Below are 15,180 nucleotides of genomic sequence, written 5' to 3' on the forward strand. Positions count from 1 at the left end.
TACGTGGGCTTTTGCGTCGACGAGTGCTTGTACAGGTACGCCGTCTATTTTAATGTCAATTACACTTCTCTTTGTGGGCAGAGACAGAGGATTTTCTGCAGTAGTAGGCAATGCTGCACCACCTCCGAGGGCTGCATTTCTTAGTTTTCAGAAAGGGTGTGGCGAAAAGTCACAGGGGACGAAAGGCGACGTGTTTGCGGTGAGCAAGACAGGTGTCCGCACGGCGATGGTGAGCGACTGTACCACGTGCTCCTAGAAGAGTTGTCGGTGCTGTTAGACTCGGTGGCGGGTGAAACATGGCGGCCATTTTCATCAAAACGGCGCATGTTGGTCAGCGTGCGAGGTGTTGACGGCCACGAGTTGCGAAAGTATTGGGTGACGTAGCCAATGTGGCGACAGGTGAAACACATCGGCTGGTCGTCCGCAGTTCTCCACTCAGTCGGGTTGCGATAACGCGGAGAGAAGCGTAGGGGTGGAGCGAAAACAGTAGAAGGGCGTTCCTTCGCTCCGGGCTTGGCGACAGCACAGACAGAGTGTACACCAATGTTTCCACGTTCCTGGCGAACAATGGCTTGTACGAGGGGAACTGAAAAAGTGGTAGCGTCATGGCTACGCGAACAGAAAGCTGCGGGTGCCATCGCATCCTGTTCACGTCGAACGATTCGCACCTCGTCCTCTGATGGCGATGCATGCTGCTGTGCGGGTTGATCTTCACACGTATAGGTTGCGGCAGTATTGGGAATTCTGGCGAATGATTGCAGGACGCGTCGGATTTTCGAATTTTCGGCACTCTTTGATGGTAGCATCAACTGTAGAGAAGCGTTTGCACCTGAGCAGATTAAAGGCGTCGTCAGCAATTCCCTTCAACACGTGCCCGACCTTCTTAGCTTATGTCATGTCGTGATAGGCTTTACGACAAAGCGCCAGCACGTCTTGGATGTACGAGACATAGGACTCCGTGAGGTATTGGGCACGGGAGGCTAGTTCCTGCTTTGCGGCGATTTTATAGCCGGCTGGTTTGCCAAACAAGTCCGCCAACTTCTCTTCGCATTTGTCCCAGCTGGTTAGCCCCTCTTCGTGGTTTTTGTACCACATCTTTGCCGTGCCTCTTAGGTAGAACAACAGGTTTGCTAGCATAAGCGTAGAGTTGATTCCACTCACGCGTTCGTACATAGCCACCCACTCTTCAACGTCGGTGCCGTGGACCTCGCAGAAAGTTCCACGATCCTTGGGTTGCACAACCACAACAGAAGGGGACAGCGACGTAGCTGGCGACGGTGACATTGGAGGCGGCAATGACGTTGATCCCGCGTGCTCACCGTCATTCATGGTGGAGACAGTGATGTGACATCCACTGCAGAGTTCCGCTTCCAGCCGTGGTATACCCCACACCTCCCACCAAATATGTTACGGGGATGTTAGGAGTATAGAAAGACTGCCTTTACAATGCATATACAAGCAGATTCAGAGTAGTTGAGATGGCTGACCAGCAACAACACGCAGCAGCCAGCATCTCGCGATCTTCTCCTTCCTTCCTCTTCTTTTATCCTTCCGTAACAATAGTAAACATTCTGTTGTTGACTGCGAGGTCGTGCGTTCGCATTCCGTGCTGGAGATGCTTCAGTCAATCCATAAATTGAAGCTCTATTTAAAGCAGCTGAGGTTGATGCGACAAAAGTAAGACTTGACACCAGCAGCATTCCAACTTAATCATTAAAAAAGAAAAGGATCATGGGCGAGTACAGTATAACGTGCACCAGAGGCAGGAGATCGCGTCGTTCTTTTGCAGTGAAGCTGTATACTTCTACCGTCCAAAGAAATTTTCGTGTACTTATGAACAAAAAACTCCCCATACGTGGGCCCATCCCGGAGATAGTGTAATGCCGGGCCGACCCGCGGCGGAGGTGCAGCGGGCGTTAAGCACTCCCCATGCGTGGGTCTATCCTGAAGATAGCGCAATGCCGGGCCGACCCGCGGTGGAGGTGCAGTTCGCCATCAAGGGGCCCACATACACAGCTTCGCTGATCATCCTTCACAGTGTGGAAGTGCACTGAGTTTTTTCTTTCTTTTTTTCTTTTTGGTACTCGGATTCTATTTGATGCTGCGATCGCGTGATGTCGAAGCACTCAACCGCGTGTTCCTCATGCAGGCATTACTGTTGCCAACGGGCCGCGTTGGAAGGAACAGCGCCGGTTCGCAATGAGGACGTTCAAGACACTGATCAGTACCAGGCAGGCTCTCCAGAGGCATGCACACGTGAGCTACGGCTACGGCTTTCTCTTCGCCTACATCCTCTGGGCGTCATGTTATTGTTACTAAGAAAAAAATGGCTGTGGCTTAGCTAAGGTTAAGCCCAGGATGCGAAGCATACTAGCCTTTATTTTAGTTGTTGAACCACTGTTTAGCCTGGTGAACTGCTGTTGCTTGGCTATATTATGCGTTGCATATTGCAATCACTCAGTTCAGCCCTTGGGCGCGGCCGGGCAGCCACCATTGAGGGTATGAGCCATTGTTCATTGCTGCGCGTCTCATATGTGGGTCTATTCTCTTTTAAGTTTGCTATGTTTGTTATTAAGTTGCTTCTATTTTTATGCGTTGCATATTGCAATCATTCAGTTTAGCCATTGGGCGCGGCCGGGCAGCCACCATTGACCTTTAGCGCAACCACGTGACGTGACGTCACGACAGCCCCAACTCGCGCAATATGCAACGCATTCTTGGCTTAACCAAGCTAAGCCTGGCCATTTTTGGTTCGGCTAGACGAAGAAACAACTCATGCAGGCGAGCGCTCGAGCCGAGACCCGGCTATGTAGCTACGCGGCCGCAAGCGAGCGCACGAGTTGAGCCTACGCTTTTGCAGCTGTTATGACGTCATATGGTAGCTACGCGGCCGCGCGCGGCGCAGCAAGGAAGAGCGTGGTTGTGCGGCTAGTATGCTTCGCATAAATATATGTGCCCAAACCATAGACAAAGGCCTCTTGATCGTGGTCGTATAGACTGACGACCATGTACTTCTGCGTTGCAGACGACCAGCAGACGATAATAGCGATAATAGGCTCACCCACATTGACAAACGAAATCATATTTTCTTGCGAAAAAAAAATGAGAAAGGAGTTTTATGTTACAAGTTTATACAAAGTTGATAACTGTTTTGAATCCGCCAACAACAGCTGGTGTGCTTGAGTTCACCCAAACGGGTCCGAATTTTTGGACCGTGTAGCAGCGATCATTGTCGATCGCGATTAAGAAATTCTATCCGGATCGAGCACGATGACGATCAAAAGTGAACGTATCACACCGATATAACGGACCAAAAAAGTCACTCTTAACGTCATAAGAGGCTTAGTAAGCCAGCGAGAAAGAAAAAAAAAAAGAAAAAGGAAAAGAACGAAAGACGGTTGGCGGCGCTCCGTAGATTTTGATGGGATCTACTCGAGTCTAATTATTTTTTTATCGGTAGAAATTAACCGCATTCTATTTCTTTAAAACAGCTGTATATCGAACTTAGCTAGTTTCAGGAGCCAAGCAAAGTTAGAATTTAAGAGCGTTGGCCACAACAGTCCAAACGCGGGGAAAAATTCCTTAAAATGCGTGACGTCACACCGACCTATACTAACGCGTACGTTTATCCGCGAAAATAAATAACCACAAAATAAAGAAAAAAGCGTTTTGAAAGAACACCGCATCATTCTCAAGGGATTCTCTGTTTCTTTTCTGATATCCCTTTAAAAGCGCTTCTTCGGAATTTACCTAGTTCGGGCAATCCGTTTACTGACCTCGGCTTTCGCTCTAATAATATGCTCATCAGTGTCAGGGCATTTAGCTGCAGGAAGTTGTTCGTGATTTCACCCGGGGCTGCTGTTCTGAGGCGTTATTGTGGACATAATGAAATTCCGCCCTGTTGTTGAATTCACCATCTTGTGAGCTCTGATTGGACCACGGAGCTGCTATGGCCTTTGCGATTGGCCTAAAACATGGCATGGTGGAATTTGACAGTGTCCGGAATAGTTACGCGGGAATCAGTGTTGTGAGTGTCGACGTGTGCTCATAGCCCACTGCCACTTCATGGAACATTATTCAGTGGCGCAACTACAATGCAACCGTGCTGTAGCCTGAGATTGTAAAGTAATTGATCAGAAAGAAAAGTGAGAGAGAGAGAGAGAGCGTCGTTTACCTTGCACTCGTCGCTGAAATGTCCTGAGCCATCGGTACCATCGGTGAGTGCGATACGTGACACATGAACTTTGCATAACCGTCCGAAGTAGCTACATTGCCATTGCGGGCGCAGAAGTTCTTAACTGAAGGGGAACTTGCGCTAACGCGGGCGAAATCGCGATAGCATCGCGTTGCTATTCACGAAGAACGCACACGCTGATATCACAACCATATCAGGAAAGCAAGCGACGCGAGCAGGGAACTGCGTGTTTTACCAGGACCTTTTGTTTTACTGAACCGTCGCGGACGTGACCACTGCCGCATGCAGGAGGAACAGTCGTACTTGGTTCGTGAGCTGGCGTCTCGCAAGAGCGAGCCCGTGGCCATCTCCCCGTTGTTGATGTCCAGCACGTCCAACGTCATCACGGCGCTGGTGTACGGCCGGAGGTTCGAATACGGCAGCCCCGAGCGTGTCGAGCTGGACGAGCTCGCCGATGGGATCCCGCCGTTGGCGCCACAGATGTCGGCCATCAACTTCTTCCCGTGGCTGCGCAGAGTGCTCTCCATCCTTCGCATAGGAACATGCGGGAGGCTCAGGAGCGCCATGATACGAAGGGATCGCTGCTCAGAGTGAGTGGGCTGGCCGAGCAGCTTGAGTTCAGCGTTTTTTTTTTTTTTATTGATATGATATAAGGAGATGTTGGCGCGCAATTTAAGGCGCCGGCTACTCCTTATCTCCTGGGTGGTTCCGTCATACATCATTCAGGGTTCACGGTTACATATCAAATACTCCTTTCACACAAGCACCAGGACTTATAACGCAACGTTTCCACAGGAAGACTATGACGTAAGGAACACATGGTGCATACAGTATACATGGCAAATGTCTCCACACTTATGTAGTCGAAAGTCTCAAAAGTACAAACGGTACTGTCGCCTAATAACACATTTTCTAGTCAGCGGGTGGTATATACATCGTGTAAATATATTAGCACATACAGTCACAAGAGAACAGTCAACATTACATAATTCCCAAACAGATGCATATATAGAGTGACATTGAAATGAACAGAACAATGAAAGCACTAGTAACGTCCAACGATGCCGCTGTCCTCAAGAAAAGTCTTTAGTGCTTTTAAAGCGCTCTTCTGCAAGGCCGTTGTTGGCCAAGGGCCCAAGAGTTTCCTTAAACTGAAAGGTCTGCGGTCTAATTTACTTAGCGCTGATTTAAGTCGGCATCTTGGTGTGTCGTGATGTGGGCAATCTAGAAGGAGGTGATATATATCTTCATCTACAAATCCACAATCACATTCGGGGGTTTCCGCTCGGCCAATTCTGTGTAAGAAATGCTTTGTGTAGGCAGTGCCTATCCTTAATCGATGAATAAGCGTTTCCATAGTTCTATCTAATGACAATGAAAATTTGAATTCAATAAATGGATCAATATGATATAAGTCAGAGCTCTTAGAATTCTGATCAAACCAAGTGTTTCTAGACATGTTGAAAGACGTTGTCCTTATAATGCAACGTAATTCATTCTTTGATATTGGGAGCGGAGTCGTATCATCTTTCAGGTGCGCTTGTCGTGCTGCTTCGTCGGCTGCTGTGTTGCCAGGAATGTTGCAATGCCCTGGTATCCACTGGAATGCTATTGCATGTTTCGCTTCGCTTGCCTTTGTGAGGTTTTTAAGTGTTTCATATATTATACTGTCGCTGAATGTTTTCCCCTTTGTGCTGCAGAGTGATGTTAGAGCCGCCTGTGAATCGCTGAAAATTACCCATTTTTGCGCTTCTGTTACTGACAATATAAATTTTACCGCACATAGGATTGCGAACAGTTCAGCCGTTGTGGACGAAGTCGCACGAGATAATTTAAATGATTCTTGTTTGTTGAGGTGCGGTATAATGAATGATGAAGTTGAAGAGGTTGCTGTACTGGAGCCGTCTGTATAGACGTGTGTGTATCCTGAATACCGCATATATATCTGGTATAGTGCTAGTTGTTGAGCAGCTTGAATGAACATGTCTCTTTTGCTGAATATCCCTTCTACTGACAATTCGATTTTTGGAACTGTAAGCAGCCATGGAGGATATTCAATGTCTGAGTTCCAAAATTCATTTCCTGGCAATATGTGAAGATTTTTTTGAATTTCTATATGAACATAACTTCTATCTCGTTTCATTATGTCTAGAGCCAATGGGTGGTTTTTATGCTGGGTTTGAAGACGGAAATAATGCCGGCATGTTTCTGTAGTTCGCATAACTGGAAATGGTGATTGGCGAGCCTCAGCTATTACAAGAGAACTCGAAGTCGCTCGTGGAACTCCTAGACATAGGCGTAGTCCTCTAGCTAAAAGTCTTTGAAGTCTCTCTTCTGACGTGTGGGAAAGTCCGTGTAAGATGGGCGCGGAATATGCAATTTTTTGTCGTATTAATGCATTGTAAACAGTCAGCATGGACGATACTGATCCGCCCCATGATGTGCCTGCAAGTCTGCGAAGTACAGTCACTATGGCATTGACCTCGTTTTCGAGTTTTTTTAAGTGGGGTGCCCAGGATAGCTGCCTATCAAGTATTATACCAAGAAATCGATGCTGTGTGACAATCATTAGAGGGTGTCCTTCCAGATTAAGAGTGAAATTTTTTAACTGCCTCCGAGTGAAGGGCAATACAGCAGTCTTTGCGTGTGATAGTACCATTCCTCTTTCTCTCAAAAATTTGTTGATGATATTTATGCCGTCTTGCAATGCCATCTGAAGTAGTTGAGCGTTAGACCCAGATGTCCAAATACACACATCATCTGCATACAGTGAAAATTTTAACTGTGATGGCAGTCTTCGCGTTAAATCAGCCATGACGCAGTTAAAAAGGAAGGGGCTGAGTACGCTTCCCTGTGGTACTCCCTGTTGGACAATATGTTCAGCACTCTTTCCTTCACCCGTCTGAACAAATATTTTGCGACCTGATAAAAATTCAGAAATCCATCGCAAGGACCTGCCAGACAGACCAAGTTCCAACATGCTTAGCAGAACATGAACGTGACTAACAGTGTCAAATGCCCTCTTGATGTCTAGGAATACTGCTATAGTCATGTTTCCACGTGCCCGCTCGTGCTCCACACAGGTTACTATATCTAATATTGCATCCATTGTGCATCTATGTTTTCTAAAACCTACTAAGTAGTTGGACAGCACATTCGTTTCATTACACCACCATTGAAGTCGCGCGTCAATCATTTTCTCCATTACTTTGCATAAACAACTTGTCAAACTAACGGCGCGGAAGGATTCAAGGCACAAGGGCGTCTTACCAGGTTTTAAAATTGGTATGATTCGAGCGACTTTCCAAGAGTCAGGTACAGTTTCCTCTATCCATAAGTTATTATAGATGTCTAAGAGAGCATTTGTACCTGTCGGTCCGAGGTTTCTTAGCATATTGTACGTAATGCCGTCCGGCCCAGCAGCGGACTTTTGGCGACATGATGCAATTGCACATTTAAGCTCGCTTAATGTGAAAGTGTGATCTTATTGAGGATGTTGGGCCCAGTAGCAAGCAGTAATTTTTCGCTTAGCCAACTCTACTGAAATATCAAATTCTGCACATTGTGATGAAAAAGCAGATCTGGAAATAAGCTCACAAAATTCATCTGCAACTATTATTTCACACGTGTCCCGGGCTACAGCGAGAGCACGAAATGGGAAGCTTTGTGTTACAGGTCCGCTTAAAGAACGAATTACTAGAAAAATTCGTGGGACAGCCGTGTGAGGAGACAGCGTGCCGCAGAAATCGCGCCAGCGCCGTTTGCCTAAGCTTTCCATTCGTCTGCGTATTACATTGTGTATTTTCTGAGCGTTTCTGTATGCTTCTAAACTTCCGCTCCGTCGGTAAGCACTTTCGGATCGGCGTCGGATGGCTCTTAGGTGTTCATATTCTCCGTCAACTGCAGCATAATCTTTTGGTATTGGGACCTTCTTTGTGCATATGTTCATATTATCCTGCAAAAATTCTGTAAATTTTTCCACTGTTGCATGTTGGGTAATTTGATCCGTTAGGCGGTACCGAAAAGCTTGCCAGTTGGTTAGTCTGCTGTAACGCCTGATATCATAGTGCATGCTAGGGTGGTTAACAAGGATGGGAAAATGATCACTTCCGCGCGTTTCTATATCAGTTGTCCATCCCACACCATTCACTAGATCATGTGAACACAGGGTAACATCTATGCAGCTTGAGTAATTATATCCACGAAGGAATGTTGGCGACCCATCGTTTAAAACAGTCAAGTTGCATTTATCTATGGCGCACTCAATAACATTACCCCGTGCATCACAATGATCACTGCCCCAGATGATGTTGTGTGCATTGAAGTCGCCACATATAAATACATTAGAATGAGCTATTTTGAAGATATCCACTAGCGCATCTACTGAAATCCGGTTTGGAGGTTGTAGATATAGATTATTCACTGTTATACAGAGCTTGCCAAAGGATACTTTACATGCGATGAATTCCGGGAAGTCTGAATCACTGGACTGAATTTGATAAGATGGTAGGTCCTTTCTGACGCACAGGAGCACTCTGCTAACAGCACCTTGACGAGAAGTCTTATATATCACATAATTCGAGAGGCGAAAGTCGTCAGTGATTCCCGCCTCTTGAATGCAAAGTATTGGGAAGTTGTATTGCACAAGCAGTTTACGAAAGTCAGCACACTTTCTTCGAAGACTGTTGGCATTCCACTGAAATATGGAGACATTTTTGTAGTGGTTATTCATGCAGTGCCTGCCGCAGTTTCGGCCCGGATTGTTGACACAACAGTGCTTCTAGAGGCAGCAAGGCTTTTACTTCTGGTAGGTTGTTTGCTTCCGGCAAAGCAGATAGGATTGCCTTAAGAGCTGCGAAGAGCATTGGCAAAATCAGTTGTGTCACCGATGCTGTGGTATGTTCGCTATTAGCTGGTGTTACTTCTGCAGTAGGTGCGTAAGGTCGCTGAGAGAAATGTGTGCGAGTACAGGAGCTTTCTTGTGTGTTACTTTCTGCCTGTTGTCCTCTGGGTTTCCGTAGCACTGATGCATAAGACTGGGCGCTTGACTGTGATCCTCTGGATTGGTCTCTTGATTGCACTGATGGTTGTTCTCTAGAGGAGGGATATCTTATTGGTGCTCTTGGCTGTGGTAGTTCCGGTGCCCGCTGAGGTGGGTGATCTGGCACTGGATTAACAATCTCGAGGTTTGGTGCGGGTTCATAGCGTCGCGGTTGTCTTCCATGAATTAGTTCATGTCGACGCATTTGTGCCGCTGCTTTTTTCTGTGGGCAGCCTGAGAAGGAGGCGGCATGGTTCCCCGCACAGTTTGCGCATTTTGGTTGAAGAAGTGACTTGCACTCCTTGTGGTCATGGTCTTCTGAGCAGATTTTGCATCGACGTGTGCTACGACAGGTTTTCGCCATGTGCCCAAATCTCTGGCAATTATAGCAGCGAAGTGCGGGTCCTAGGTATTCCTCGACAGGGTGACTGGTGAAACCCAAGTAAATTCTTCCAGGAATAGGGCGGTCGTCTCTGAAAGTCAGAATTACCGTGTGAAGTGGATATGACTTCACTGCTCCATCTTCTTGGCGGGAATACTTTATCTGTCTGCGTGCCGATATAACTCCTGCGTCTTTCAAGAAGTCTAGGAGTTGTTCGTCTGTATACTGCAGAGGCACATGTTTTACTTTCCCAACGTTTCGCGTGTACGACTCTGGGATGAATGGCTTGACTTCCAGGCCGCCTGCACTTGAGAGCATCAAAAGGCGTTTCGCCGATGCTAAGGAAGCAACGCTGACACTGAAGCTTCCATCTCTGGTCGTCCTGAAAGACTACTTTTTCTTTGGCAGCGGAAACTATTTCGGCAGACACTCGGTTTGGATTTACTTGCCAAAAAGTAGTACATTCACTTGTTGGGCGAAAGACAACCGGAATGCCTTCGGCTCGCTTTTTCTTATACGTGACCACAGTAAATGGTGCATCTTCACCCATCTCTTCTTCATCACTTAGCTCATAATTCGATGTTCTATCATCGTACTTGCCGTCTTCTAGGCGAGGTTTCTTGGTCTCGGCTTCACCATCAGCCATCATTCCTGAATTCGCTGAAGTTGATTCTGAGTTGGGAAGAACCAAACGTGCCGGCTTTATGAAGCTTTGTGACGCTTGCAAGGCTCCAGGCTTTTCATTACGGCCCGTAGCGTCATTCATATGGCTTGTTACGTTTGGACGAGCATAAGGCTCGTGACGATGTTCTCGGCTTCCGACCACCGTAGCGGCAGGGTAATAGTCAGGTTTTCAAGAAAGAAATGTCGTACCTGTAAGGCGCCTGGCTCGTTGAATCTTCACTCGATGTCTTGTTAATCAATCGTCGTCAAAGGTAACCGTAACTATCCAAAAAACCAGAAAACTCAGAGCACCACATAAAAACAGCGACCGACTTGAGTTCAGGGTTACGCGGGTCTACCAGACATTCTGTACTTGCGATGGCAAGTTGTACGTCTTCGTACTGGTTCGTGACATTGCTTGTCCGGATACTTTTGTACGGCATGTGAGCCTCCGAGATGGGTAATCGTGCGAAACTTTACTTGTGATAGCCAGTTATGCTTAGTGTTTGCATTGGTTTGCGAGGCGCCTTGTCTGAGCTGCTTGTGTGTCACAGGTGCCTCCGAGATATGTAATCACGCGAAATTGTACTTAAGTGTTATCTGAAAGCCTCTGTATGTCTACTGACCAAAAAAGAAAGAAAAAATATGAGAGAAAACGCAAAGGTCGTCACCGACGTTTCGGAGGCAACAGCAATAATTCGCAGACTGCCTGCTAGATGGCACCGCAATACGCGCTGCGGAAAATTTCCTAAGTTAGCTCAGAGGCTTCCCCAAGGAGCACAGCTCTGTGCCTTGCTAGCGCAAATTGGTCAGCATGTGCCAGAATCAGGCGCTGCTTGATCGACTAGAGAATATACATGTATGCCAGCTGGCGTCACCGGACGCTTGGGATATATGAACGTGCAAGTTCTTTCAGTTTTAGGAAATGAACCTTTGTTCTTGCCTGCTTAAATTTCCTTAAGTTGGCAATACTGAATCTCACACAATTTGATGCAGTGAATTGCTATTTAGGGACCCTCCTTGGCTTCCTTGTTTTTTCTCTTTACAGGACCCTAATAAGCTTTCGCGAGAAAACCTATCAGGACGGCGTGATTCGTGACTACGTTGATGCTTTCCTCAGTGAGATGAGACGACCAGAGCAAGAAAAGACGTTCACGCGTGAGTGTGTGGAGCAACTACAATTCGATGAACATGAGTTCAAGCCTCTTCTAACATTCCCTGTCCGGCGGCAACGCCTTCCTGTTTCTTTGGCCCCTGCGCCATCTGCAGCGCACTTTTCAACGAACATGATTCCGTCCAACTTTCAGCCTATCAGTCTTAAAACATGCGGTGTTTACCTTTCATGCCTCTCTTAAACGCCCTCTGTCGTCGACCACGCGCTTTGTTGCAGGCGACGTGCTTAAGAGCAACGCGGCCTCCTTCTACGGTGCCGGGAGCGAGACCGTGCGCACCGCGGTAGAGTGGCTCCTACTGACGTGCGCCTCCAAGCCGGAGGTGCAGAACCGCATCCGGGCCGAGATCGACGTCGTGCTCGGTCAAAGCGGTCAAGGTTCTCGCGTGCAGTGGGAAGACCGCAGCAGGATGCCGTACACGCAGGCCTTCATCTGGGAGATGATGCGCTACGAGCCGATCAACCCTTTCGGCCTCATGCGATGGTGAGCTCGCGAAACAAGGACGTCCCGGGTCATCGCTGTTCTTAGCCGGGCTATACAGAGAGACGCTCTTCCGGCTGACTTCGTCTTTCTCTTCGCGAAGTCCTCCTGCTCCTCCTCCTCGTCCTTCTGCTCTTGGTCCAACTTGCGAACGCCGCCGCTTGCGTTCAGACTCGGTTACGTTGTTTTTCTCTCCGTGAGGAATGTGATCGAGATACGCGAACGTAGGATAAGGAGCAGGTATAACGTTGCTGTTACCAAGACAACCTGCAGCCCAGTCACCTTCCAGAGTGGTGTCAGTACATACGCTCGCTAGGTTGGATCGAACGCATGTATGGACATTTTTATTTTCGCTCAACGAGATGAGTTGGTAGCCTGCGCTTACAAAAATCGTACCTGTATGCTTGTTTGGTGTGAATTTCTTTGGGTTCGCGCTCTATTTACCTACAATACCTTCCAGTATGTGCATGGAAAGGGCTTGCGAGCTCATTCTGTCGCGTTTTCAACCTCTAAGTCATAGCGCTATCTGTGATATGGCTTGACGCATTCTACTTTAGGTCTCAGTAGCGCTTAGCAACTTTTTTGTTGTTGCCTGATGTGATCTCTCCACGCTGTCGCCGCAGTGCCAGCGAGGACACGAAAATAAGCGGCTACGCCATTCCGCGAGGAAGCATCGTGATCTCTTCGCTGAGGTCCATTTTCCACGACACGTCCTTCTGGGAAGACCCAGAAGTTTTCCGGCCCGAGCGCTTCTTGGTCGAAGGAGGGACCCGAGCCAGGAAACCCGAGAGGCTGATCCCTTTCTCATACGGTGAGAGCGTGGCGATGTCTTCTTTCGTACTTTATTGCCGCAGCGTCTACAAAGAGGGTACTAAGACACTACATGTCAAATCAAGGCAAAGGTGACGCAGGGAAACGTAGGTGGTGGAATAGGAGGAGTAAAGGACAGGGAGCGAGGGTAGATATCGGCGAACAAGAGAAGCCTTAGGCTCGGACCATTGCATTTCGAAGAGGAACGTGTATTCGTCCTCTCCTCCCCCTCCCCCTTTCCCCATGAGGCGAGTAGCATAAGCGCGCGCACGAAGGAGCGAGATAAGGGCTGGGTTTACCCAGCACGGTATCACGCTAATACGCAACCGGTAATATGTATGCGTCAAGCTAAGCACCTGTACATTGAGTTACGGTATAGTTAATACGTACTGCATCTAACGTGTACATATACGCCGTAGTAAAAGTATGTGTGAGTGTTGATGATCGATAACAATGATGTCTGTATGCATACCCTCCGAAGCGAGGCGCCGACAAATAGGCGGCTATCCTAGTATAAACGCCAGTAGTGACATCACTTAGTAGCAGCGCGGTCACCTAGTAACAGTAGGTTGCCTCAGTGCGTTCTAAGCCGTATTCTAGTACACTATAATGCGTCCCCTCTTGCACGGTAGGGGAAAACAGCTGGGCTAGATCGTGACATCTGGCGACACTGTGGTCAACACTTTGCTAAACCGAAACAGAACTTTCGTTACAGTCACCAACGGCGCAGCGATTACCGGCTGGCTGATACGCGTTTGCAGCGCCATAATCAACACTTAATTTGTATCGTTGCTCTCGAAGCAAAGAGCTGTGCGGAGCACATTACCGCGTTATGTTGATCACAACGTTACCAGATGTCGCTACGAGTGCTGCCGTTGGCGGATACGTATTCTGGCATACTGCGGCATACGTATCAGCTAGTGCGTCTCTGGTACGCTACAGCTCCATTATCAGGTATTCGCGTTCATCGTATTGCTTGACGCAAAAAATAGAATGCAGCAGTATAGCTTGTGCTCTTGAAGCCTGAGAAACAAAACATTCTTATCGAAAACGTCGCTTCCTTACAGGGAAGCGTTCTTGTCCCGGGGAGATGATCGCCAACGTGGAGACGTTCATCTTTCTTACCACCATCCTGCAGCACTTCATCATCGAGATGCCTCCCGGGGGTCCGGCCCTCGCTTTCGACGAGGTGTTGACCATATCGCTTAGGCCTCGATCGCAGGAATTAGTTTTCCGCGCGCGACAAATGCGCCCTTGAAAACACCTTTAAAACTCGTCTAACAAGTGGTTTTGCAGAGTACTTGAATCATACTCGTTCCGAAATGACGTTTGGAACTCCTGCGAGACCTCGGTTACCTGTCTGTAATGGTGGGGGTGGTGGTGAGGGTGGTGGTGATGATGATGTTAATGTATTATAGGCATCCCTTTTGAAATTGGGCGGTGAAACTTTATCACCTAGCCTGCTTGATTTAATCAGGTATGCTATACACGTTTTTAAATTGCATTTTTCTGTACATTTCCGTGATCATTTTTTTTCTCAAAATCTACCTTGTACCGCTAGCCATGACTGCAAGAGATCCGGTCGTATCAATTTGTAGCCTGCTTTTTTTCCACCAATACTCTAAACGTCCCTTGCTTATCTCGATTGCTGACCGGTTGTAGCTGCCGCCCACAACCCAAACGCTTCTGGAAGTTGTACGTTACCTACGGTTCTCTCTGAGTGAATCTCTCTGCATTCTTTTAGGATGTGCTGAGTGTTCTCCGGATTTTTGCTTTAGCATACACACGCTGACTGACGCGCCACCGGTGAGCGACAAGATGAAGCTTGTCATCACTCTAATGAACTTCAATGGCCCAGGCTTCTCCAATCTCGGTCATGTCACGCACCGCCTAATAAAGTGTTTGAAATTGCTTATATGGCTGGGAAGTTGTCTTGAAATGGTGACTAGGCCAATAACGTTCAGCCCACCATCTATAACTTTACGAATTACAGGCTGTGAGACAACATACTATAGAATCGGTTTTATATCGTGACTGCATTCCTTTATTGCGTGGAAAAGAGGTGCGCTCTCTGGCAATTTTTTGGGCTTTCAGCGCAGCTTAGGAAGAGCAAAAAGGAAGGGATAATGAAAAAGAACGGAGAACAAAGTGAGCGCTAACTTCCAACTTATGGTTTATTTCGTGACGCAGAAGGCTATCTATAGACTCGGCGAACCATGTGGCATCAGTAGATTTCGCAAAACTAAGCAACAAAACCGATAGTAACCACGTGAAACATATTTAGACAGCCTGTAGCTGCAGTCGGAGATATGCCAATTCATTACTTGATAATGATAATGAAGGTGAGCTTACACATGCATGGCCCAGACCTACGATAGCCTTTGCTTCGATGATTTCTCTTGTGAGCTGATTACGACTACGACCGAGAATAACGCAT

The 15,180-nt window shown here is 47.5% G+C and overlaps 1 protein-coding gene across 1 annotated transcript; it reads left to right on the forward strand.

Annotated features, from left to right (window-relative positions):
- The first annotated feature begins 1,652 nt into the window (after window positions 1-1,652).
- LOC126523058 (vitamin D 25-hydroxylase-like) lies at window positions 1,653-14,658 on the forward strand. Its single transcript, XM_055066681.2, has 6 exons — window positions 1,653-2,256; window positions 4,484-4,785; window positions 11,330-11,439; window positions 11,672-11,936; window positions 12,557-12,744; window positions 13,811-14,658. Exons 1-6 carry the CDS (start codon window positions 2,200-2,202, stop codon window positions 13,999-14,001), a joined length of 1,113 nt encoding a protein of 370 aa, XP_054922656.2. The 5' UTR covers window positions 1,653-2,199; the 3' UTR covers window positions 14,002-14,658.
- Window positions 14,659-15,180: the final 522 nt, after the last annotated feature.

This window comes from Dermacentor andersoni, chromosome 6 (genome assembly GCF_023375885.2).
Source record: "Dermacentor andersoni chromosome 6, qqDerAnde1_hic_scaffold, whole genome shotgun sequence".
NCBI lineage: Eukaryota > Metazoa > Arthropoda > Arachnida > Ixodida > Ixodidae > Dermacentor > Dermacentor andersoni.